Source organism: Ceratotherium simum, chromosome 4 (genome assembly GCF_057802395.1).
Source record: "Ceratotherium simum simum isolate JZ-2026a chromosome 4, ASM5780239v1, whole genome shotgun sequence".
Classification (NCBI taxonomy): domain Eukaryota; kingdom Metazoa; phylum Chordata; class Mammalia; order Perissodactyla; family Rhinocerotidae; genus Ceratotherium; species Ceratotherium simum.
The window spans coordinates 85,419,591-85,445,296 of NC_141903.1; the positions used below are offsets into that span (position 1 = coordinate 85,419,591).

Consider the following 25,706-nt stretch of genomic DNA (forward strand, 5'->3'; position numbering starts at 1 on the left):
TGCATCTTATTTGGAGAAATCTAATGAGAAATTTCTGTGAATTATAACCAATTTCAACTTTTGGTCTCTTGAAGTTAAAAACTTATGTTTGCTAACCTCAGAATAGAGAAACTAATTCATTTGTAAACACCCCTTTCCACAGAGACGTTAGTTTGATTTGGGATATAAAGGACAATAACAATATTTAACAAGTTCAAAAAGAGGTGTTTAAAAATATTTACTTCTATTAAAAAATAAGAAGGTAGAAAATGTAAAAAGTATTTATTTTTTCATTATTCTTCCATTTAACAGAAGTATTTTCAAAAATCAACTTAATTGAATTTTGTGTTAAATAAAACTTTTCCATTTACTTGGGCAGGTATTACCTGCTAAGAAATAGCTGGTTCACTTACTTATTAACAGACCAGTTTCTACAACAGGACTGACCACTGTATTTTACTGATATCTTTGTTTCCATGCAACTGCATACTATTAAAAGAAAGGGAATAGCATTAATCTTGTAACACAATAATATAAACCAAATTCAATTTAAAAAATTTTTAATTCTAAGAAAGGAATGATGTTATTTTCTCTTTTTTTTTGAAAACGGAGAACACTGCAACTTAGTCCTAAGAATAATTTCTATTTCAAATTCTGAGAAATATTTAAAGTTTTGTTACAACTAAAGAGGAATAATTATTTAGTACAGAAGAACAAGAATAAGAAAAAATTAAAAAGAAATAAAAATTTGAAGATGTGTATCCAAGAAAAGTTCTTTAACTGTGAAGCTCTTCACGTAATGTTACCAAAACTGAGTAAGTGCCTTACACAGGACAAGATTATAGAATTAAAATCTAGAGGACATAAATCAAACACAGTAGACTGGAGTGAGCATCAGTGTCTGGTTAATTGCAAAAATTGTATAGTTATAAATAACAATAAGATGGAAGGATCTGCTTATTATGTGGATGTTAAACAAGAAAGAAACAACAATAATAAACTAGAAATCTGAGCAGATATATTGATTTACTCGATCTCCTCATATGCTCAAAAAAATCTTTTCCAAATAAGCACTGAAGAGTAGAGCTAAAAGAAATATTTTTGAAATGTGATTTAAAAAATGTTCCCCCCACGGGCCGGCCCCGTGGCTTAGCGGTTAAGTGCGCGCGCTCTGATGCTGGCGGCCCGGGTTCGGATCCCGGGAGCGCCCCGAGGCACCACTTCTCCGTCCAACGCAAGGCCGAGTCCCACGTACAGCAACTAGAAGGATGTGAACCTATGACGTACAACTATCTACTGGGGCTTTGAGGGGAAAAACTGAATAAATAAAATCTTTAAAAAAAAAAAAAAAAATGTTCCCCCCAAATATGAAAGCAGCACAAAATCAGGAGGTTCAACAGCACTGAATTAACCCAACTGGAGAACACTATTGTCTTGATGTCCCGTTTTGGCATCCTTCCCACATAGTCCAAAAGAGGATTCCCAGAACTGGAAAGAAATCTCAAACTGAAACTTGTCCAGAGAAGTAGCCATGTCTGGTCACTGTGAAGGGTGAGTCCAGGAGCTATTAGAACAGAAACACCAAGGTTGCCCTCAGCTCAGGAACAGGGTGGCAAAGACATCACTACAGAACAGACAACTGGTCCCCATGCTCCCTCAAAGCTGGAAACCCCTAGTGTCCTACCTTTTTAATCTTCTTTATGTCCGGATCCTCATCTTCTTGATTGCTTTGGTAAGGTCGCATTCGTTCCTTGGTTTTATTAAGAGCGATAATCTATAACACAAAATTGGTCCATTTCATGATTTGGGAAACACTGGATTACGGCCATAACCCATATGAAGTTATGCCAACAAGGTAGCCTAGGAGATTCTCAGAAACATTCACTTTTCATGCACCCTCTCTTCCTTTGGTGCTGAGGTAGGGGAAGCATGAACTTTACCCGGAGTCTATTTTGTTATGTTACTAACAAAAGTGCTTATAAGAAGTGACTGTGGAAAGTGTGAACTGGGATCTGGGTTAGAAGAAATGTTAGCCCAAAACTCAGCCTGACTGCCAGTGATGACCAGGCCAAGGCCTTCTCAGGGGCTCAGTGACACACCAACCATCTTGCCTGAAGGCAGCTGCCTGTAATGTCCTGTGGTCTCCAAATGCAGTGACACACAGCTCAAAGTTCTTACTTCCCATAATCAACCCGTAGCCTTCCAAGTACACACGGTACAGCCGACTCACAGATTTCCTTGGGAAAATGGTAACTGCAAAGGGAACCTCAGAGCCCTGGGGTTGGTCCAAGCCAGCCAAGAAAAGGTAAAAAGGTAAAAGGATTGAAACAGCCTGGGATCCCTTTATATCTCCAGCTCAGTTTTATGACCTATGAAGGGCAACTCAAGACCAGGTGGACTCTCAACCAGTGAAAAAACTCTCTAGACTATCACTCAATGGCAGGCTCTTACCAATGTGAGAACCTCTACAGATTTACTAACAAGCAAACACTTAAGAAGTTAAGAGATCATAATCACCCCCTCTGACCTGTCTTTACATTTTGTCCCCAATACTAAATCCACTCCACTGCCATTTTCTGGCAGGGAAATGGGAAATAAAAGGAGTAGGAAATAAATTATGGCTCCTGTCAAGCGGCCACACAAGACATACCTGCTAGTGACAGTTTTTAGCTGCAATCTATATTCAGACTAAAATAGAACATAGTGAAGACAGAAAAGCACATACAAATAAATACTGGGGAATGTCGCTTGGTGCTGAGTCTCTCTCGTGGAGTAAATGTCAACCTCTTTCACTTAGCAGACAAGCATCTGCTCTAGCTTACTGTGGCAAAGAAAGAACACAATAATTTTGTTTTAAATTACAGTGCCTGATATAGTCTTTTAAAATGCAGGTTTGTTAAGCTTTCTGTTGTTGTTTTCACTATATCAAATTTCAGCGTTGAATTGGGAAGTTAACAACTCTAATGATACAGTAAACACAGTCTGCAACTTATCATCACCAGAGAAGCAATCAGATTCCAGTTGGAATTAGCTTGTACCCAGGCTCTGTCTACTGGAGGTGCTGCACACAGGCAGCAGGAGGTAAAAACCCCTCACAGGACTCACAGAGTATGTCTTAGAGGAAGATGTGAGGAAACAAAGAGGAAAATGTTGTCCAGAGACAGTAAAAGCGACAAGAAAGTTACCAAGTCAGAGAAGCCTGAATTGCTCTGTCAACAAGGATACAATTAGTAGGTTTCATTCTGTTCTATTCTCTTTGAAGCTAAGAAGATGCTAATATACCTCTAGACAGAAACAGGGGGGAAATCTTGTTTTTCACATTCCTCTTCAATTTTTCAGTTATTGACTACTTCCTCTGAGGAAAGACAGGACAGCAAAGAAAGGTACACTCAGGTTTCTGAGTATAAACACAGGCACTGAGGAGACAGGGAGAACCCCGGACCACTGCCATGGCTGCAGACTCCATGACCACCCTCACTTCTCACTTGGTGTCAGTCTCACTTTTCTGGGGAGGCAGAGCCTGAAAAGTTCACACTTGAGGTTGGGGGAGAACTGGAGGTAGGAAGGAATTCCAAATTCATGAAAAAATGCATGCTAGCAAATGTCTTATACTTTAACTCAAATGTGTTTTTCAAAATTCAAGAGTAGAGCAGACTCCTTAGATCTAGAAAAAGTAAAGTCTTTCTCAATTCATTTTTGGTCCTTCCTTAATTGTCTTTTTGGACTTTAACTGCATCTATGACAAACTCACAATTATCATTATTATAAGAGTCAGTGTGAAGACAGTTAAATATTATAGTCATCTCCTGAAAATCTGATCAAATGAAGGACATCAGGAGCACAAATATTTAAAAAATAGCATATTATCCTGACATTTTGTTGTAGCATATTTACCTAATCCTAACATAGACATCAGATTCATTTCTAATGTAGATCAGTAGCCCAGCTATGTACATGTTGATGGCAGAGGAACTACGTTTGGGATTAACATTTTGCTCTGATAGGCCTTAGGTAATCATGAGATGACAGTAAAGGTGAAACAATGAAAAGGAATCTATTGACTGGGAAATACCTCTGATTTAAGCCTCTCGATTTCTGTATCTTGATCTTCAAGTTGATGCCGTAGTTGGGTAGCTGCAATTTTTTCTGTCTCTACGATCTGAACTAGATGAATGTACTTCTGCATTAACACTTCCCTCTCAATCAATATGTCTGCATAACTTAAGAGAAAATTACACAGTTAGTCATTGAGATATTGTTCTACTACAGTTCCATATAGAACAGCATACACTACATTTACAAAAGAAACCATGAACATAGTTTGTTTGGCTAACTCTACTTTATACAAACGTTAACTTTTGGCTGATATTTGATATCCTTTAACTATACAGAATTTGAATTATTATCATTTTATATATCCTTTACTAAGACTTCATTTAATGATGGCTGGCACCCACAATTTTATCATATAAGTGAGAAAAGTGCAAAGGAAATCTATCGCTTTATAAAGAAAATAGTGCATCTCCTTTAACAAAGAAACTAAAGTCTTTGAATTGGTGGCACATACTAGATTTCCAGGGATGATATTCAAAATATTCTACCGGGTAAGGCACTAGCCAATCCAAACAGACCTGCCACCAAGCAGAGTGAATGCAGTGACCATCAGAACAGGCACTGGCCGGAAAGAACTATGACGATGTATCAGTGACCACCAGCCCTACTTGGTTCTCTGCAGAATGTGAGACTACTGACTACTCTCTTTACAAAACCAATAGAAGCAAAAATTTCATCGTAGATTCTTTGGGCCCTAACTCCAGCAACCTAACCTGTGTCCACTTCTTTGGCCACGTGTGGTAAAGGCAAAACTCTCTCTTAGATTTTTATAGATTATGCAATTCCAGGCATCTGGAATTTTGTCTCCGGATCTTCTTGCACTATACAGGATGTTAAAATGTATGTTCCTTCAGCCACATAATCTTTCCCAAATGGTATGATAACAGCAATAATTAATAATAGTTACTATTTATTAAGTGCGTAAGATGTACCACATATATTCTCATCTTGTCCTCCCAGCAACCCCAGGAGAGACACTTTATCCATCCCAAATGTACAAGGAAAGAATTTGATCCTCACAGAGGTCACACAGCTAGCAGGTGGCAGGGTTGGGAGTGAAATCAAGGTCTGTCTGCCCCCTAGCCCATGTTCTTAACCATTAGCTAAACTGTCTCCCTAATGAGAAATAGCACACCGGACACAAACAACAATGTTGCAGCAGATTTGTTTTGAGATATCTGCCCAATCTTCCACCCACTTACCTCTTCTTTGGGAACTTGGGCCATGGCAACCATATTTATACCAGAAAACCTGCCCTCATGACCACATTAAACTGGTCTAAAAAGAGATAACTGGCCCAAGCTAAAACAATTAGATCTTTTCTCCGTGGAATCTGGGATTGTGCCTCTGACCTATTTGCTTGCACTGAGATGACATGAACTTGGAAACTCAGGGTGCCATTGGTGGGCAGCCATAATTGGCCACATCCACGCCAAAACAAAGTGAGTAGGCTGAGAGAGCAAAGAATAAGCAGATGTTCAGAAAAATAGAGACAGGAGAGACAGAAAGTCTGCGACAGAAAAGTAATGACTACCTGGGTTACTGTCGGCTTTCTAGCTTCTGGTTCCAGACGCTCATGACATCTGAATATAATTTTTACCTTTGGATTCAGTGAGATACTGCAGTTTCCATCTAATAAATTCTCTTTTTAACCTAAACTAGTTCGAAATAGGTTTTTGTTACTTGGAACTAAAAGAGTCTTAAGACAATTCTAAAATCACAATTTTAGTTCAATTATCTCAACATCCTCAGCACTTACATCGCGTGTGCCATCAGTGTTAGAAAAAGTGTCAGCAATATTTTTAAGTCACTTATTCTAAGAAATTACCCTAAGTGAATAGAAAGAAAAGCTGTGTAAGCAGGAGGAGGAGAAAAGAAGAAAAAAAGAATCTTCATAGAAATATGCTTTTTGGAACCCTAAAGGGAGGAAGTAATCACAGAGCATGAGAAAAGTAATTATAATAAAAATTCTGCCCTTTCAACTCAATTTTATTGTGAGTATGTCAAATTTATTACAAATATATTAGATCAGCATTAGGTAGCAAAACAGTATTTTATTTTCTCTTATAAAAAGAAAAAGTCCAGTCCAGGACACGCGGCTGATTTCATGCAGAGTCATCATCGACATCTGCCTCTCATCACTTCCAGGACCCCACTGAAATGCTAGGAAAATTGTTTTCTGCTTAAGGAATGAAACCATAATAGCATTATAAAACAGGAAAATATGCCATCAACAGACCAGAAGCCTTATGAAATTCCACAAAGAGAAAAACCAAGTATACTTAGAGTGGTGGGAAAATTAGAGTAGAGGAAACCACACATGCAGACACCTCACCGAAGCATGGTTCCCCCCAAGAGTGGCCAGAGAAGCTCCAGACTCAGAATCAACAAATCCAAAGAACGGGAGCAAGCAAGGGGATGACCATTACAGCCTTTCACTAAACAAGTGCCTCAGAACACCTCAAAGTTAGGCTCCCCCTCTTCCCACCTCCCAAATCAAGACATAAAAGTCATAACTGGCAGCAGTGACATGCCCTCAGGTCACAGCCCAAGACCTGTTCTCTGTGGAAAGGGGCCAACTTCCTAAAGAAGGCTCCTAATGAGGAAGCTGGACTCAGCGAGAACAGAGCTTGGCTTTTCTCCAGACATCCACTGGAGACACAGGGCAAACCAAAAAAGGAAAGGCACTGAGAGGGACCAGGAGTGAAACACTCTGCATTAATCTTCTACTGTGTGACAAATTACCACAAACTTAGTGGTCTACACAACACGTGTTTATTGTCTCATAGTTTCCGAAGATCAGGAGTCCAGGCTCAGTTTAGCTGGATCCTCAGTGCAGAGTCTCACAAAGCTGCAATCAAGGTGTCAGCCGAGGTACACTCTCATGTGGAGGCTTGAATGGGGAAGAACCCTCTTCCAAGTTCATTCAGGTTGCTGAAATTCATTTTCTTGCAGGTATAGAACTCATGCAGTTTGCTTCTTCAAGGCCAGCAGGAGAGCATCTCTGACCTCAGGGAGGGCCCCAGTTCCTCTATGAAGGTTTTCATCTTATTAAGCCCCACCCAGAAAAATCTCCCTCTTAATTAACTCGAAATCAACTGATTTAGAACCCTAATTACATGTGCAAAATCCTCCTTCCTTTGTCTTACCATGTAACCTAATCAAGGGATTGACAATCCCATCATGTTTGCCATATACTAGTGGCTGATAGCAAATGACAGGTTCCACTAAAGGGTATGGAATTATACAACAGGGAGTCCCAGCCGGGCTTCCTGCTGTCTGCCCACATACCTGAAAAGGAAGCCTACACATGTGATGCAGACCCTGGATTCACAGTCACAGAGTAAACCCAGGCCAGCTACCTCGAATAACCCACAAGGTCCTTCATTTAGAAATGAAGATCACTGGACACTTGAGAAAACCAACCCCAAAAAGAAAAGCCTCTGTAGTAGGCAGCATCTAAGATGGCCCCCAGTGATTCCTGCCTTCTGGTATTCACGTCCTTATGTAACCCCCTCCTCTTGAGTGAGAGCTGGACCTAGCCGACTCACTTCTAAGGAAGAGAATGTGGCAAAAGTGATGGGATGGCACTTCCAAGATCAGCTTACAAGGAGACTCTGGCATCTGCCTTGCTTGCCTTCTCTTGCTGTCTTGCTGGTTTGCTCCTAGGGGAGCCAGTGCCATGTTGTGAGCTGCACTATGGAGAGGTCCAGATAAATAGAAACTGAGAGAGGCCCCTGGCCAATTGCCAATGAGAAACCAAGGCTTCAATCCAACAATTGGTAAGGAAGTGAATCTAGCCAACAATCACTTGAGTGAACTTGGAAGCAGACCCTTCCCCTTTTGAACCTTCAGATGAGACTGCTGACCTGGCCGACACCTTGATTGCTGCCTTGCGAGAGACCTTCAGGCAGAGGCACCCAGCTAAATCCTGCCTGGATTCCTGACCCACAGACACTGTGGGGTGACAACAAATTGTTTATTGTTTTAAGCATTGTGGAGCAAATTATTAAGCAGCAACAGATAATAAACACAGCCCCAGATGAACAAATGGAAAAGACGCTAGAGGAAACAAGGCTAATTCCAGCAACAGAGACTTATTATCTTCACAGAGATATGAAACGATATTAGAGCCATAAGGCAAAAAGGGGCTGCATGGAAAAGAAGTAATTAAATAACAAGAAGTGTTCTTAGAAACAAAAAATGATATTAAAATTTTACAGGTCAGTGAATGTGCTAAACAATAAACCAGACTGAAACCTCAGCTGGGTGGTTGGAGAGATAAAAAAGAACACTCAATAAAAATACAAAGAGATGGGAAATATGAAAGAAAAATTGAGCGACATGGAGTATAGATCCAGGAGGTCTAATATCTATCTTAGGGGAGTTCCAGGAGAAAAAAAAAAGGCTGTGATGGGGAAGAAATAATCAAGAAATGGAAGAAACCTTCCATGAACTGAACATGGCACAGTTTGAATAGAAAGGATAATCCAAAAGCCAGACAGGAAACAACAAGTGTTGGAGAGGATGTGGAGAAAAGGGAACTCTCATACACTGCTGGTGGGAATGCAAACTGGTGCAGCCACTATGGAAAACAGTATGGAGACTCCTCAAAAAATTAAGGATAGAACTACCATATGATCCAGCTAGTCCACTGCTGGGTATTTATCCAAAGAACTTGAAAACACCAATGCGTAAAGATACATGCACCCCTGTGTTCATTGCAGCGTTATTCACAATAGCTAAGACTTGGAAGCAACCTAAGTGCCCATCAAGGGACGAATGGATAAGGAAGATGTGGTATATATACACAATGGAATACTACTCAGCCATAAGAAACGATGAAATCCAGCCATTTGTGACAACATGGATGGACATTGAGGGTATTATGCAAAGTGAAATAAGTCAGAGTGAGAAGGTCAAATACCGTATGATCTCACTCCTAAGCAGAAGATAAAAACAACAACAGACAAACACATAGAGACAGAGATTGGATTGGTGGTTACCAGAGGGGAAGGGGGGAGGGAGGAGGGCAAAAGGGATAATTAGGCACATGTGTGTGGTGATGGGTTGTAATTAGTATTTGGGTGGTGAACATGATGTAATCTATGCAGAAATAGAAGTATAATGATGTACACTTGAAATTTATACAATGTTATAAACCAATGTTTCTGCAATAAAAACCAACAACAACAACAAAAAAGCCAGACAGGATAAATGAAAAAATTTCATACGCTGACACATCCTAGTAAAATATCAAAGTTCTAAGGATAGAGAAAAATTATAAAAGCTTTCAAAGAGAAACCACGAGCTATCTAAAGAAAGTGAGAATCAAGCTGAGTATACTTTCCATCAGTAACCTGGGATGCCACATCATAACAGAGAACTGAAGGAAAAATATTATGAACCTAAATTCCTACACTCAGACAACCAATCAAGACCAAGTGTCAGTTCAAGACAGAAACGGTGTACTAAACACCACATTTACTACAGAAGAAAAATTATGAGGAGGTTTTCCAACCAAACAAAACAGAAAAGAAAGACATAAGATGACATGGAACGCAAGAATACACGCCAAATGAAGTAAAGGAAGCCAGAAAGAAATGAGAAGTTAACACAAGCAAGATTCTCCTTCAAGGAGCAAATATTCAATTGCACATGATTACATTTCACTCTCTGTGGAAGCAAACACCAACCTTGATACTTTGATACATAATATTTATACAACCATGATGTCAATGCCCCTTTATTGTTTTTTAGATTTTCAGAATCAACAGAGGCTTAATTAAATTTAGAGAACAGAAGGTAAATGCTTAAAAGTTTATAAATAGAGAATAAATAATCATGAAAGTAATAAAATCTCAGGTTAGAGAGAGAAAAAAACAATAAAAACACATTAAATGTCTTACTTTATTTATCTTTCACAGCAGAGAGTCAATACATACTGCCTAAAGTTGACAAATTAATAGAGCTTTAATTATATTAATTTGAGACAGAGTCAGCCAATTTAAGAGCCAAGAATATGTAAGCAACAAAACCAGAGAGGACAAGAGGAGGGGAGGTAAGAGGCACTGGAAGGATGTTACATTCTTCATCTTTATAGCAGGCAGCCAATATACTGCCTAAAATTAGTTAAGAAATAAACAAATGGCTTCCTAGAATATAATATACAAATGACTAATAAATACAGAACAAAGGTCCTACTTAATCAAAAAAGTAAAAATTGTTTATCCAATTTGGTCCAGCATTTCAGAAAACAATAACACTCAGTGCTGGCAAAAATACAGTAAAATGGATACTCTTTACTGGAGTGAGCCATTCTAGAAGACAGCTTCACAACATGTGCCAAGACAGATTAAAAAGGTCATATCCTTTGTCATAGTCATTTCACTTCTAATAATGTAATAACTCAAAGAAAATAATCAGAGACTTGCACAAAGATATACAAACAAACAAGTTGTTCATTCAGTAGAATAAATATAATAAAACTGAGACAACCTAAGTATACATATATATAATATGGAAGTGGTTAAACAAGTAACACTACACCTACACAACGGGATGATACAAGCCATTTAAAATCCTTTTTTTTTTTTTCTGGTGAGGAAGATTGGCCCTGAGCTAACATCTGTGCCAGTCTTCCTCTATTTTGTATGTGGGACACCGCCGCAGCATGGCTTGATGAGAGGCATGTAGGTCCATGCTCAGGATCCAAAACTGCGAACCCCAGGCGGGCGAAGTGGAGTGTGCGAACTTAACCACTATGCCACTGAGCCAGCCCCCAAAATCCTGTTTTTAAAGAATAGTTAATATAATGGAATATACCCAAGACCTACTGCTAAATGAACAAAAAAGCCCAGGAGATTAGAGTAAATATGATTTGTGCATGCATATGCATGTGTGTTCATATGCAGAGAGAAAACTCTGTATATACAAAGATTTAAGGGGGTGGCGAGCAGGGGAGAGAAAGATAGGCCCTCCAAGTGAAAGGCACTTATCAAAACACAAAGAGGAGTTTTCCCTGGCCGAAGCAATTATGGGTGATTTTTAATTACTTCTTTTGTGCTTTTCTGTATTTCTCAACATCTCTATAATACTAAGTGGAAAAAAGAAAATATACAAAATCTTAATGGCAGTTATTTACTCTGAGCTGGGAATATATGATGTTTAATTCCACCTTTATATGTTCCTGTGACTCCAAATTCATTCTTCATTCAATATTTATTGAGTATTCAAAGCACTGGATACAGGAGTAAACAAAATAGAAAAAAAAAGTCTGCTCCCTCATGGAAGTTACACGGTAGTGGGGAGGAAAAGACAAGAAAACAAATCTTTAAAATATATAGTATGTCATCTGGTGATTAGTACCTTAGAGGAAAAAGGGAGAAGTAGGATAGGAAGTGGGGGAGATGGGGGTTACAACTTTACCAGAGTGTGAGAGAGATCTCACTGAGAAGACGGCACTGGAACAACGCCCTGGAGGAGTGAGCCATGTGGCCAGCCGGTGGATGAGCATCCCAAGTCGAAGGAATAGCACGTGCAAAAGCCCTGTGGTGGGAGCGGGCCTGGCCTGTCTGAGGCATGGCAAAGCGGCCAGTTTACTGGAGGGGAGTAAGTGACAGGTAGAAGAGGGTATAGGATTCTAAAGCACACAGGGCTCTGTAGACCAACAGAAAGTCTCAGGTTTCCACCCTGCGTGAGATGTTGAGCTTTGATTAGAGGTGTGGCAGGATGTGACTTTTTAACAGGATCTCACCCTGGCTGCTGTGACGGGAAAAGACAGAGGTGGGGGGTGGAGCGCAAGGACAGAAGGGAGACCAGCTGGAGCCCCGCAATAATCCGGGCAAGAAGGTGAAAGGACTAAAGATTAGTCCAGCACCAGGCATGGAGCCTGGCACAAAATAGTCATTCAAGTAAAGAGTCATTGTCAAATGAGAAAAGCCATCTAATATGATTTATTTTGCATGGTTTATTCTTCTTCACATAATAATTTTCATTTCTCATAATATTCAAGTCATTCAATGTATTTCATTGGGTCTCCCTAGTTTACTACTCTTACTGGAATACCCTCTCAACTTTAAATCACAAAGCTTTCTTTACGGATCCCACTAATAAACAAATGTCTACTCCAGGACCACATCAAATCAACTGAAAACACGTGGATGGCTTCCCTTCAGTGTAAGCATTTTCAGAGCATTGGTATTTCTGTTCTACTATATTTCCAATATATGTGTTATCTGATTATATTTTCCAGTTGCTAGATAATGGCCAAATTTAAGAATTTTTGCCTAATTTATTCATTATTTCTGATTTGTTTTTATTTTTTTGTTATTTAGTTTAACTTCCACCAGGGGTGAAAAATGGTTTCTCACTGCCAAGGGAAATAATAAAATGAAGCCATATAAATCAACATGATGAAAGCCAAACTCATCTGCTGAGTACCAACAGATGGCAAGTCTGAGGCATATAGACAGGAGTAAAATATTCACGCGTAATATTTACAATCAAAACCAAACCACCACTACTCCATACAGGAGAAAAAGAAACATTCCAATAGAACCCTGAAGAGTCCAGGGAAGAGGCACAGTATAAAATCATAGGCCTTAATTATTTTTATAGACAGGTAAAAATTATATTAGCTTTGCAAGAAATTGTTAGATGGGCCAGAACTTAATCCTAGTTATTTTGATGGAAGACATATTTGCTACTGATATATATATATAAAATATATATAACTAGAGATACATGTTAATAAGATATATATATATATAAAACTAGACATATATGCTAATGAGATATATATAACTAGAACTACAGTAAAACCCAAACTGAAAAGTCATATAACAGGTAACTTGAAGAAAAACTCCCACCAGCTCCAGGACCATGCTCAATTTTACTGAGAAACCTTCAGAAGCAGCGTTCCTCAACTCAGAAGCATCGTGACGTCTCCGGGAATTGGGTGGATCCAGGCCTGGACAGTGGCAGTGCACTTCCTGTCTAAGAACGATTGAGCTCTGGTAGCAGCAGCCGCCCTTGTCTGAGCAAGACTGCCTCCCCAGCGTTACTCACGGCCTCTCTAGCCATTTATCGTCCACGTTTTCCGGCTTTCAAATTCTCTTACACCAATAGCGCCACCGACTAATCTACATTTTTTAGGTATCACGTTATCGTGAGGTTCTAACACTGTATCACCCCCACTAATCTCTTCTCTCTCTATTCTCAGGCTCTCCTCTCCTAAGCTGTCCCCTCCACAATGAATGGAAACTCAAGCATTTCTTTTAGGAGAGAGAAAAATAGGAATAAAATTTAAAGACTAAATCCTCTGTTCTAAACACTGCTCTTTTTTTCCAGTTCGCAGTTAGCAGTTCATTACCTAAATATTTGACTAACTGTGGAGCATGTCGAAGGTTGTCAATAATCCTTTCTAAAATACAATTAAATATACAAAACAAGCAGAATATTGTTATAAGTAAATGTAACAGAAAGTCAATAATAGTAAAATTATTACTTGGGGACAAAGAAATTTTAAGGAATGCTTCTAAAAGGAAATACATTTTATAGTACTATGTTACAAAATCACAGAAAATTGTCACAATTTACATTGATAAAAGCTATTTCTTTACAAATTTGCGTAAATAGGTATTGGTAGAATTCTCTTTATGATCACCAAAAATTTGTTAGCAAGAGTATATATCTTACTATATTTATTAAACCTAAACGGATAACAGGACTTTATAAATTCTCATATTTAATTTCTACTACATGGACTCTAAACAAAATAGCAATGGAAACAGGTGTTAGTGAGGATGTGGAGAAATTAAAACTCTCATAGATTGCTAGTGAGAGTGTAAAATTGTGCAGCCACTGTGGAAAACAGTTTGGTAGATCCTCAAAAAGTAAACATAGAGTTACCATATGACCCAATAATTCTACTCCTAGGTATATACCCATGAGAATTACAAACATATGTCCACACAAAAACTTGTACACAAATATTCATAGCAGTATGTTTATAATAGCAAAAAGGGTAAACAACCCAAATGTTCATCAGCTGATGAATGGATAAACAAAATGTGGTATATGCATACAATGAAATAGTATTCAGTCATAAAAAGGAATAGAGGACTGATTATGCTACAGCGTGAATGAACTTTGATAACATTATGCTAAATGAAAGAAGCCAGGCACAAAAGGCCTGTACAATTCCATTTATATGAAATGTCCAGAATGGGCAAATCCATAGAGACAGAAAGTAGATTAGAGGCTGGCTAGGGCAAGGGAAAGCAGGGAATAGACAGTGACTGCTAAAAGATATCAAGATTCTTTTTTGGTTGTTGAAAATGTTCTGGAATCAGATATTGGTGATGGTTGGACAACCTTGTAAATATACCAAAACCCACTAAATTGTACACTTTAAAATGGTAGATTTTATGGTAGGTGAATTATATCTTAATTTAAAAAATAAAAATGTTTTTAAAAAGCAATTGAACAAGCTCCTCCCAGAAGCACTATTTGCATTGCATTATAATTCAAAAGCTCTTTATGTCAAAAAAATGTCAGATGTAAGTACAAGACAAAAGAAATGGCACAGGGGAATTTACAATGAATATGAAAGACAGATAATATCTTTGTCATACAAAGAGCTCATAAACAAACTGATAAGAAAAAGACCAATAGAAAAAACAGAGAGGGCCGGCCCCGTGGCTTAGCGGTTAAGTGCGCGCGCTCCGCTGCTGGCGGCCTGGGTTCGGATCCCAGGTGCGCACTGACGCACCGCTTCTCCGGCCATGCTGAGGCCGCGTCCCACATACAGCAACTGGAAGGATGTGCAACTATGACATACAACAATCTACTGGCAACTATGACATACAAACAATCTTTAAAAAAAAAAAAAAAAAAAAAAAAAAGAAAGAAAAAACAGGGAGCAGACATGAGATGACAATTCATATAGCAAATATAGACAAACATTAACAATAGCAAAAAATAGTCAGTCTTACCAATAATCAAGGAAATGCTCCTTACAAAAAGATACCATTTTTCACCCATCAATATAATAAAGATTTTTAAAAGATGGTTCTGGCTTTCTCATGCCCTACTGGAGGGAGATTAAATTGGTACACATTCCTGCAAAGCAATTTGGCACTCTGCCAAGAGCAGGGGCTAAGAGATAAGTGGTACACATTTGTGTCGAAGGAATTCAGGCTGGCAGAAAGAAGCAGACAAACAAATCGATGCAATAATCTCGTAGGTGCTTTGAAAGAAATAAGAGGTTACAGTGGGGACTGAAAGAAGGGAATGGTTGGTCGTTCCTCCAGAAGAGGATCAGGGAAGACGATGCAGATGCAGATGACTGACAGCTGAGTCCTGAAAGACGAGTCCGTGTAGTCAGACTGGAGGGGACATCCCAGCACATTACAGTTCCTCTATGTGGTGCTACAGCTGGAGCCCAGGACACAGGGGGAGGGGACGGCATGAGAAGCTCACAAAGGTCAGCACAGGAGGGTCCTCGCCTGGACTGGCTCACCGCATCCCAGAACTTGGTAGGGAAGGAATAAATATCAGTTGAATGAATGAATTTTTTTTCATAAAAGCAAAATGGAGGACCATTATACTATTCTTTCCACCCTTGCACTTGTTTAAAATTTTCTCTAATAAGAAGTAAATTGAATATAATAACTAAAATAACTAGAAGGAGCCCTGGAGTTCTTCCAGCAGATCAGATGTTTTCTTCAGAAAGGGCACTCTGGTAACAGCGTGGAGGATGGATTAGAAGGAGGCAAACTTGGAAGAGAAACAGGTGAGGCGGCTGAGCAACAGCCCAGGTAATGGCCGTGGACATGGAGAGGAAGAGAGACCAGATGTCCCAGGGGTCAACTCCACCAGTGGTGGCTGGTTGGATGTGAGCAGTGAGGACAGAAGGTACAGGATGACATCTTGAGCATATAGGATATTACTCCCTAGGTAGGAAGAAGGGGCAAGAAGGAGACATTGAGAAAAATGAGTTCGGTTTTGGACTTACTGAGTATGAAGTAACTGAGCAGCCGGGGGAGACGATAGCTAGATAGTTCAGCACAGAAAAGGCTTCGACACATACTAGAGGCACTGCATCTTGGTGGTTAAGTGCATAGGCTTTAGAGTTAGTCTGACCTGGATTTGAATTCCAGCTCTGCCACTTATTAGACCAGTGGCCTTTAGGAGGTAATTCCAGCTCTCCAAGACCTCAGACTCAATGGGGAAAGTACCACCGACTCCATGAGCTGTTGTGACTATTAAACGAAGAGTACATGGTGCACGCAGCATGGTACCCAGTATAGAGGAAGGATGGAGAACAGGTGGCTCTGTCCACGTGGTGGAAGCCTTGGGAGTGGATGCCAGGTAAGGAGAGAAGAGGTGCAAGGACGGAGCCCTGCAGAGCAGGGACATTAAAGAAAGGGACAGAAAACAGGGGCCAATGAGAGAGGATGAGAAGAAGTGATGGAAGGAGTGAGAGAATCGGGAGTGAGTGATGTCATAGAAGCAAAAGGAAAGAGAATTTCAAGAGAAGACTTAGATCTCCATATACTGATGTTAAAAAAAAAAACCCGCCAAATTCATGTGAAAGAAAGGTTGAGAATAATGTGAATAGTAATTTAAAAGAGTATGTAATTATAAAATCTATGTGTCTACATATATGCAAATATATAGAAAAACTAAACACTAGATTGTTCCCAGTAAATACCTTTGAGGAAGTAAGTGGGCTTGGGGAATGGGGGAGGGGGGGAAGGGGGTGCAGATATGAATAAAAACCATAACTTTTTACTCTCTATACTTTTGCATTGTTTAAATTTTCTTTTTTTAGAGAGCTTGCATTTATGTATTACTTGTGCAATTCAAAAATAAGTATTAAATATAAACGGAAAGTTGAAGTTAAATAAGGAAAGAAAAGCATTGGAAAGTCATTGTCGACCCAAGTGACAAGAGTTTCAGTGGAGTAGGGACAAAAACCCATCACAAAGGGCTGGAAAGAGAGCGGGAGCTGCCTACAGAGGGAGAACAACCAAACCAGTTATCTAAGAAGCCTGGCTGTGCGTGCAAGAGAGGTGGGAAGCCGGAGGAGGATTCGGGGCCGGGGCAGGGCTTTTAAGTTTTTGTTTTAAGGTGGGAGGGATTGAAGGAGAATCAAAGAATACAAGGAAAAAGCCAAAGGGACAGTAAACAGACTGGAACTACAAGAAAGAAATGGAATAACCAATGGAGCAAGAAAACCAGAGGGAAGAGGCTCACGGTAGAGATTTGCCTTGAACCAGAGATGGTTCTCCCGGGTAGGCGAAGAGTCGGTGGCGGTGGCACCCTCCTGCGAGTGAGCCATGTGCCCGTGAGGACGGAGCGCCGGCCCTGTGAATGCAGACAAGAGATTGTGCTGCGGTGCCAGCTGGACACTCAAGGGGGGAGACAAGCTCTTGAAGCAAAACCACGGTGAGGAATCAATGACAGGTAAAAAGGATTAATAAAGGGCCGAAACTAAGAAAATTCAAGTCCCACTTCTCCCCATAGAAAACAAGTTCTCCCATCCACTCAAGTGAAAGCTTCCATAGTTCACAAACGTGCTACCCCTTTTCTTTTGTGTTAGGCGTGGCAGGCTCTGAGAAGAGAAAATGTTGAATTCCCTTTACTGTGGCAAATCTGGAGGCAAAGTGCTGACAGAAGTTCTTAGTAAAAAAATATAATATCTCAAATGAAGGAAATCCACATTTTCAGCTTTCTAGTACTGATGTTCTCACTGCCACAAGAAGAATGCAAAATGCGGCTTCAGGAGCGCTTCAGGCTGTCACATCACCGTCTATTTCTGATTTTCTAGTCCTGTGGTTTTGCTGTGATACATGAAGCATTTTCAACTTTTCTACATAATCACTGTTTTCTAATTTGTTGAGGGATTTCTCCATGCACATTCTATACAGTGCTGACTTCGTGGGGATGATACGATACACACAGTGGCCTTTAATTTTGGACAGATTTTATACTATACGCTTTGCTCTAAATCAAGACTCTATCCAACTAAAAAGAATGAGGTTACAAGCATTAGGTGTTTGGTGTTTGGTGCAGTTACCATGGGTGTGTGTATGTGTGTGTGTGTGTGTGTGTTGTGTGTTAGGGGGAACGGGAAATAAATTGAGAGAGAATGAGGGAGAAAATGAACAACAGGCGGCCTCAGGCACATGTAATCAAAAGGACAACAGATAAAAACAGACCCGAGAGGCTGGATTAGAGCTCTCTTTAGTGGACAAGAGGACCAGGCTTAACTGAAAGACTTAATTGGAGGATTGAGTCTCTCTGCTCATCAAGTTCTAGACTGACAGGGTGAAGGAAACGGCTATGTCAAGCCTTAGCCCAGCTAAATCTGATGTGAGCTTTGCGGAAGGGAAGCATACACCCAATTCCTTCTTCCCTTGCAAATGCCCTCCCCTTAGAGGCAAACCCAAGATCCACCTGCCACAGGCGCACACACCCTGGGGAGGAGAGAGAATCGAGACGGCAGTTTGAGCAGAGCATCAGTTGGTGGAATTAGAAAGCAGGCAAAAGAGAGTGGGACAGTCTCAAACACTTGAAAGCATAAATCATACCTCCCCAGGGCAAAAAAAAACCTATGCACATTCCATGGTGTGCTGTAGCAGGCACATATTCTCGATGCCTCCAACTTGTCACAAGCCCTCCCTCAACCTCAACCTTGGTAGAAACCCAAAGCCAGCTCTCCCCTCATGACATACCTTACTTTTCTAGTAGTCCCCGATACTCACTCTCTCATACCTTAAATACCAAGGGGCAGGGAGATCCATCAGTATCGCACGGCTCCCCATGGCCCCTCTAGGCCATCATACCCTCCCATTCCCTGCAGAGGCCCTTTCTGGCCAGCACACATCATCTTTGCCCCACAGACCTGCTCTCATTCATCATTTCTCCTCCCAGTGAGTGACCCCATACAAACTAGGGACCCAAGAGACATTAGATGCCATCCTGGTCTAACACTGCCCACATCCATGTGGTCACAAAGTCCTTTGAAGTCTACCTCATACATCTCTGGAATACTTTCCACTTCTCTTCCCAACTGTCACAGACCAGGCCCTCTGAGTCCTATGCTTAGGCCAGAATGGGAAGAGCTTTAGAAGAGGTACACCTGGATCCAATTTCAGGCCATGACTACCTTCTAACTGCCACGGCTTCATTTGGTCAGTGTTTCAGCAGGTGAAATGTAGAGAAAAGGCACTGTGAACATTGTCTTTTCAACCAACGGGCCCCAAGGACTCATAATCAACTGGATTAGTGTTTTTGATTGTCCTAATGTCTACAACTAAGTTAACCGTGGTGGACAGATATGGCAAAGAGAACAGAGAAGAAATATCAGGTTATTGGGAATGTCCAAAGTTCCACACTTCACTGCTGTTAAATGCTCTGGCTTCACCTCATCCGACATTCAAGACTGAGTCTTGCTAGCAGCTTCCCACGAACTGGTGCCAATAATATGTGAGATGGAATGATATTTTAAATGTGCCAGCGTTCTAGAAATGTAATATCGGCCAAATGCAAGCAAAACTGTAAAACAAGCTTCCTCAGCCAGGTCAAAGCTTCAAAATGGGAATTTAATTTCCAAAAAGATTTTTCCCTGGGCCAGATCTAAGGGAGAAAACATATAACTCCATATCCCAGAAAATGACCCAAAGATTCTCTGAAGCAAACTGGGGCAAGTAGATTCAGCTCTGAGGTACAAAAGCCAGCAGCAAGAACGTGATTTTCACGGCACACAAAGACAGCACACCCAGGCTGGTACTGAGAAGCCATCCTAGGAAAACAGCAGTGACCAAGAGAGGGGTTCTGAGCATTTCTACGTTTCTATGCAGTATCTGCAGGAGGATTTGTAGCTCAGAAAAGGACTAGTCTCCGACTAAAATAGTCATCAGTGAATTAAAAGCTCAGACTTTTAAAAAGAGGGATCAATAAAACCATAATTATTGAGCGTTTTCTATTAAAAAGGCAGCAGTACCAAATTAATGCCAACAGACTGTACTCTAAAGGTGAAATGTTTACTCAACCAACCAGTGGTTTAATTAGCACAAAGCCAAGCAAAAATGGCTGACAAATTCTTTCTCTGAATCAGCCTCATTAACTTTCTGGCTCTGCTCATGTATGAATAAAGTCAGGATGAATTTCACAGATCTCAGTTTTCACCAAAAACTTGACTTAATGAAACTTAGATGAAAAAGTTATTATCTTCCCTGATTTAGAAAACAAAAATTTAAGAAGCATCTCAGTGCAAAAAGTGAAATATAAAAACTCAGGTATAAAGCAGTCAGATTAAAAGGAAGTCATCAAAGAACCAGTCCCGGGCCTCAAGTCAAAGCAAAAACAAATCTAATGGACCGAAAAGTCAGGACATTAAGACAAAAGATCAATTATTAACCAAATCTTCAAGTCCAAAAGAGAAGTGAATTTTTACCATTCGATCACATAATTCACTAAAGTGGTTTCTAAAGTCTGTTTCCTGACAAGATCACAGGTGCCCTGGTTTTGATGATATGTCAATCAACACCTAATAGTTACCGACCCACTTCCACATATACAACAAAGTTTTCATGGCATAGACAAAAATTTCTTACTTGAAATCTCACCATTTTTAAAGTAATTTATACTCTGTATCTGGTTCACCATGATACTTGCTTGGCAACTACAAAGACGTTTAGGCTACTAATGGTACCTGGCTTTTCTAGAATGAAGAAGATGGACAAATACACATGCGTAAATTATTCACTTCGTTTTAACTCCCAGGTAGAAAGGAATGACATGGTCACAAAGATTGTGTCTGGAAATGACCCAAGGGCTCTACTTTGCCAACTTGATACTTCTTTCACCTTTGAAGACCTGACCTTTCCACAGCAAGTCATTCTACATTAATCCTAAGTCTGGAGCAAAACCCCCAGAGAGCACAGGCAGCAAAGACGGCTGAACAGTGTGCCTGGATCATGACGGCGGCAAGCCATTCCCGGGCCCACCTGGAGAGCAGCATTTGGTTGCCAACTCTGTCCATCTCCGAAAAATATTTTGGAGTAAAGGAAAGAAAAGGAACTGAAATCTTTTGCAAATAACATCTTCTACTCTCAGCCCTGGCCTCACATAAATCCACTTTCATCTTTGAATGGAGGAAGAGAAACAGACACAGAAGAGGGAAAGACTGAAAAGAAAAAGTGACAACAACAAAGAGAGGTGCAATACAGAACGCTGGCTCAAGGTTCTGGAGTCAGGTTGGCCTGGGTCTGAATCCCAGCTGTGCAGCTCAACGACTTTGTGTTAGATCTTGGCCAGTCTGCTTAATCATCGTGAATCTTTGTTTTCTCATCTGTAAAATGGGGTTAATAATACCCTCCCGGGCAGTTGCGAGGAATGAAAAAAGATAAGTATGTAAAGCACTTAGCATGCTGCCTGCCACAGGGGAGACGGTCGTTATAACATAGTTGAAGAAAGAAGGGAGGGGAGGGGAGAGGAGGAGACTTTCAGAGAAAAAGTCTCAGGGGTTCAAAGAACAGTTTAAACTCACTCAGAACAAATGCCTCATTCTCTTTATAATCAATCTGAAAAGACTTCCTGATCACCTACTATATGATTAGCACTGCGCCTCATTCAGAAATAACGTGCCCCTATCCTCCTCCTCTCTCTCAAGGTGCAGCTCAGGAGACATAAATCACACACATGAAATACATAAAAAACAAGCTAAGTTGTACTAAATCCTTAAATATCCCACATGTAGTAATGCCAGTGCTGCAGCAATTTGGAGAAGGGGGCCAGTTTCCTTATCTGTAAAAGAGGGGGTAATTATGATACCCCTCTCGCAGACTGTTGAAAGGATCAGTGAATCAATACATTTAATAAGTTCCTTGATGGAGAAGCACTTAGAACAGTGCCTGGCATGTAGGAACAAACCCACGAAAGTGACCTATCGTCATTGTTCTTGTTATATCCATTACCTTTCATCTTTAGCTAGAACGCAGCCACAGAAAGCTCAGAGAATCATCTCACACAGGACTAAGGAGGAGGTATCCAGGGGAAACCCATCTTGGAATTGTAAGTTCTTCTAAAACTACCCACCAACAGTGATACCCCCAAAGCAAGACCCAGACGATCCAGGCCACCCAGAGGAGTGGAGCCCGTACCTGGCTTGGTGAATGGCCTCCATCCACTCTTGACCGTCCTGCTCCTCCTCACAGCGCAGCTCCAGTGGTTTCTGGCCTTCGTGGCCAAAAAGAACAGTAAAGTAATACTGGAGAGAAAAAACGCAAAGTTTAGTTTTCCCTTTCAAGCATGACAGCCTAACAACATGGTATTTCTCTACAAAGTGTGTATGTTTACAAAGTGCATCAGCACTATGTAAATCGTATTCATATTTCAAAATGTAATATCACTCCCAGGCCGGCTGGTAATGACTTTGCACCTAGAAGATACCATAGGGTACATGTTAACACCCCTCAATAAGAGTCACCCCACAACACCTCATTAGATACAGGAAAGGTATCTGATAAAATTCTACACAAATATATGATTAAAATTCCTTGCAAACTAGAAAGTGAAATTTCTAGCAAACTAGAAAGCTAATAAAGGATATCTACCAAAAATTTACTACAAACATTTTACCTAATAGTGAACTATTACAAGCAACTCCTCTAAAATCAAAAATAAGAAAAAGATGGCAATTATCACCACTTCTGTTTACCAATTCTGTCTGGAGGGTAACATAGAAAAATAAAGGGAAAAAGGCACAAGAAATGGAGAACAAGGAAAAAAATAATTTTTCACAGATGATATAATTATCTATATTAAAAATTCATTGGAAAATTATTAGAATAAGAACATCCAACAAAATCATTGGATATAAAATCAATATACAAAAATTATTGCACTTTGGTACAATATCAACAAACAGAAAACTTAATTTTGAAAACACAGCATTTGCAACAGCAAAGAAATATAAAGAGCTGGGCTGGTGGAGTAGCAGTTAAGTTCGAGCTTTCTGCTTCAGCAACCCGGGCGGGGTTCACCAGTTCGGATCCTGGGTGCGGACCCACTCACCGCTCATCAAGCCATGCTGAGGCAGCGTCCCACGTAGAAGTGCTACAACTTTACAACTATGATATACAACTATGTACCAGGGCTTTGGGGAGAAAAAAAGAAAAAGAGGAAGATTGGCAACAGATGTTAGCGCAGCACCAATCTTCCTCCAAAAAAAAAAAAAGCAATATAAATAATTTAAGAATAAGTCTAAGAAAATGTTTATCACCTCCAAAAAGAAAATCAATCTATAATTTCAACGTATTCCAATAAAAATACCAATAGGGTTTTTTTTGGTGGAAATTGACAAACTGAATCTAAAATCTAAGTCAGGGACAGGAGCAGCTTTCACTTTAAACAGTCTACTTAAGGCTGGACATATTAATTACCAAACTGAGACTGCCTGGGAAGGACACATGACTAAAGAACTTTCTATTATATGAAAATGATCAGAAAATACATTGGGCCTGCCCAACACTTCATCCAGGGCATGAAAAGATCCAGCCCCACGAGCTGCTCTGAGAGGAAGAACCAAACACAAAAACAGAGTTCCCTCTGTTGTCCCACCTTCCCACCCCACCTCAAATGTCTGTGCATTCAGTGTGACAGTTACATACTCAAACTTAAAACTTAAAAACCTTCAGGACAATAATCCTGGAGACAAGAATTTTCAGCACAATTTTACCAAAAAAGGAAAAAAATGGCTAAGAGACTTCGCAGGTTACCCGCACATAAATCATCCGCCAAGGGAGGACTCCAGGTCATGTCTGTGAGATAAGCCACTGCACTTCCCCACGGACAGGCCTGAGCCCCATCAAGGACAAGCTGTCTTTAGTTCTTAAACCTCCTGTCCAGCCAGAGGACTAAATGCTATGAACATGGGGGAAATAACCTGATGAAAAGGTCACTAAGAATGGGAAGAATTGAGTTTAGCACTGTGTTCAATAAAGCTCCATTTAAATTTGAGGGGAAGAGAGTCGAAACTCAATAAAAGAACAAATCAGTGGCTTAAAGGGCAATCCTATAAGTGATGGCATTTCAGTAACTGCTGGCCACCACCCAAGTCCGGATGCCCAGTCCAGGGAGAGGCAGCATTTAATGAAGTGGCCCAACCTATTGCAAGTCTGCAACCGGCACCTCAACGGCAGCTGCTGCTCGAGAACCCAATTAAAAGCCACCTTTACAAGACAGAAAGGCAATTATATTAGCAGAGTACATTCAAAGGTTAGACCATGTCTCAGGCATAACAATGATGGAAAGAGTTTTCAGAAGTTCATGTTACATTTCCAGGAGTTTGCTTAATAAATTTAACTCAACCTCAAAAAATTAAACGCTGCCTTTGCATGTACCTGCAAATTATTTATTTTTTGCCACTCATCAAAGTTCTATTTAAGTATTCTGGCCTCACTGTGATATGAACTCAGTATAGAATGGATCTCCGTCTCGGACCTGGGGCTTGAGGGGTCCCCTTGGGGATCAAAAGTAGCAGCAGACACCATGGACGTACTCTGTGACCTCTGACCTGCCCCACTGCAGGAACCAGGAGGAAAAGTTCCAAAGTACTAGGTCATTGTGAAGTGCAAGGAAGAACTGAAACAGTGATGACCTTGTTTATGTCTTTAAATTCAGCATCGACAATGACAGTGAGTTTCTCTTCCTTCACTCCCTGGATATTCTTACCTGTTCCCAAATCTATTTCTCCAGGCAGATTCTCTCCCAGGCGCCAGCCCCATATGCCTCCCATTAGACAGCATTTCAATCATGTCCAAAATGGAACTCATTCCTTCCCTTCCTTCCCTCCCTCCCACCCCCTAGCCCCTGCCCTCACAATTCTTTCTTCTCCTCCTGTCTTTTCTCTGTCAAGTGCATCTTTATCCAACAGGTGCCCCAACTAGGAACCCCAAAGTCACCCTCAACTTTTCCCTCCAATCAGGCCCACGTTTGCTTTCACCAGCGCTCCCTCCTAGGACTCTCTCAGGCTTTTATTATCTCTCACTTAGACTACTGTAACAGCTTTATCATGGGGTGACAGATATGACAGCTTTGAAATACTTTCTAATTGAGGTTCCTTTATCTTATGGCTGGTCTCTCTCCCTTCTTATATCCTGGCTGCTACTACAGCCCAAAGTGGAGGTTAATGGTCCCTCCAGAAGGAGAACAGGAAGACCTAGAGAAGTCTCAGTGAGTAGGGAACATGAGGAGAAGTGTGGAGAGAAGAAGTGGCCAAGGCAGACGGAGAAAGCAGAAGGTGGCAGAGACACCAGAAGGTACAGCTTCTCCCCACTCGGGGCTAAAATCCCAGAGAAGGTGAAGAGTTAAAAGGTTGACAAAGCTAAAAGCCAAGAAGCTTCTGTACCACTTTCCCTTTGGGGATATAAAGGATGCCATCTCACAGAATGTCCTCTTGTCCCACCCCCCACACTCATGACAACATGGGCTGGTGACCCCATGGGTGGTGACCATATCATGTAAATCAGTAAAATTGGTGTCACAGCAGTTAGGTAAAGATAGGGCCTAAGTTTTGAGTTTAGCTATCCAGAGCTTCC

At 40.6% G+C, this 25,706-nt stretch overlaps 1 protein-coding gene across 3 annotated transcripts in view; it reads right to left on the reverse strand.

The window, feature by feature from the left end:
- Positions 1–25,706, reverse strand: part of RASGRF2 (Ras protein specific guanine nucleotide releasing factor 2) — a 215,651-nt gene that overhangs the window by 131,901 nt on the left and 58,044 nt on the right. For all 3 annotated transcript variants that reach the window (XM_087430100.1, XM_087430098.1, XM_087430099.1), the window contains exons 2-4: positions 22,269–22,375; positions 4,052–4,199; positions 1,664–1,753 (exon numbers count right to left, since the gene is read on the reverse strand). In XM_087430100.1, coding sequence (XP_087286226.1) covers positions 1,664–1,753; positions 4,052–4,199; positions 22,269–22,375 — 345 coding nt within the window. The remainder of the gene's footprint in view (positions 1–1,663; positions 1,754–4,051; positions 4,200–22,268; positions 22,376–25,706) is intronic.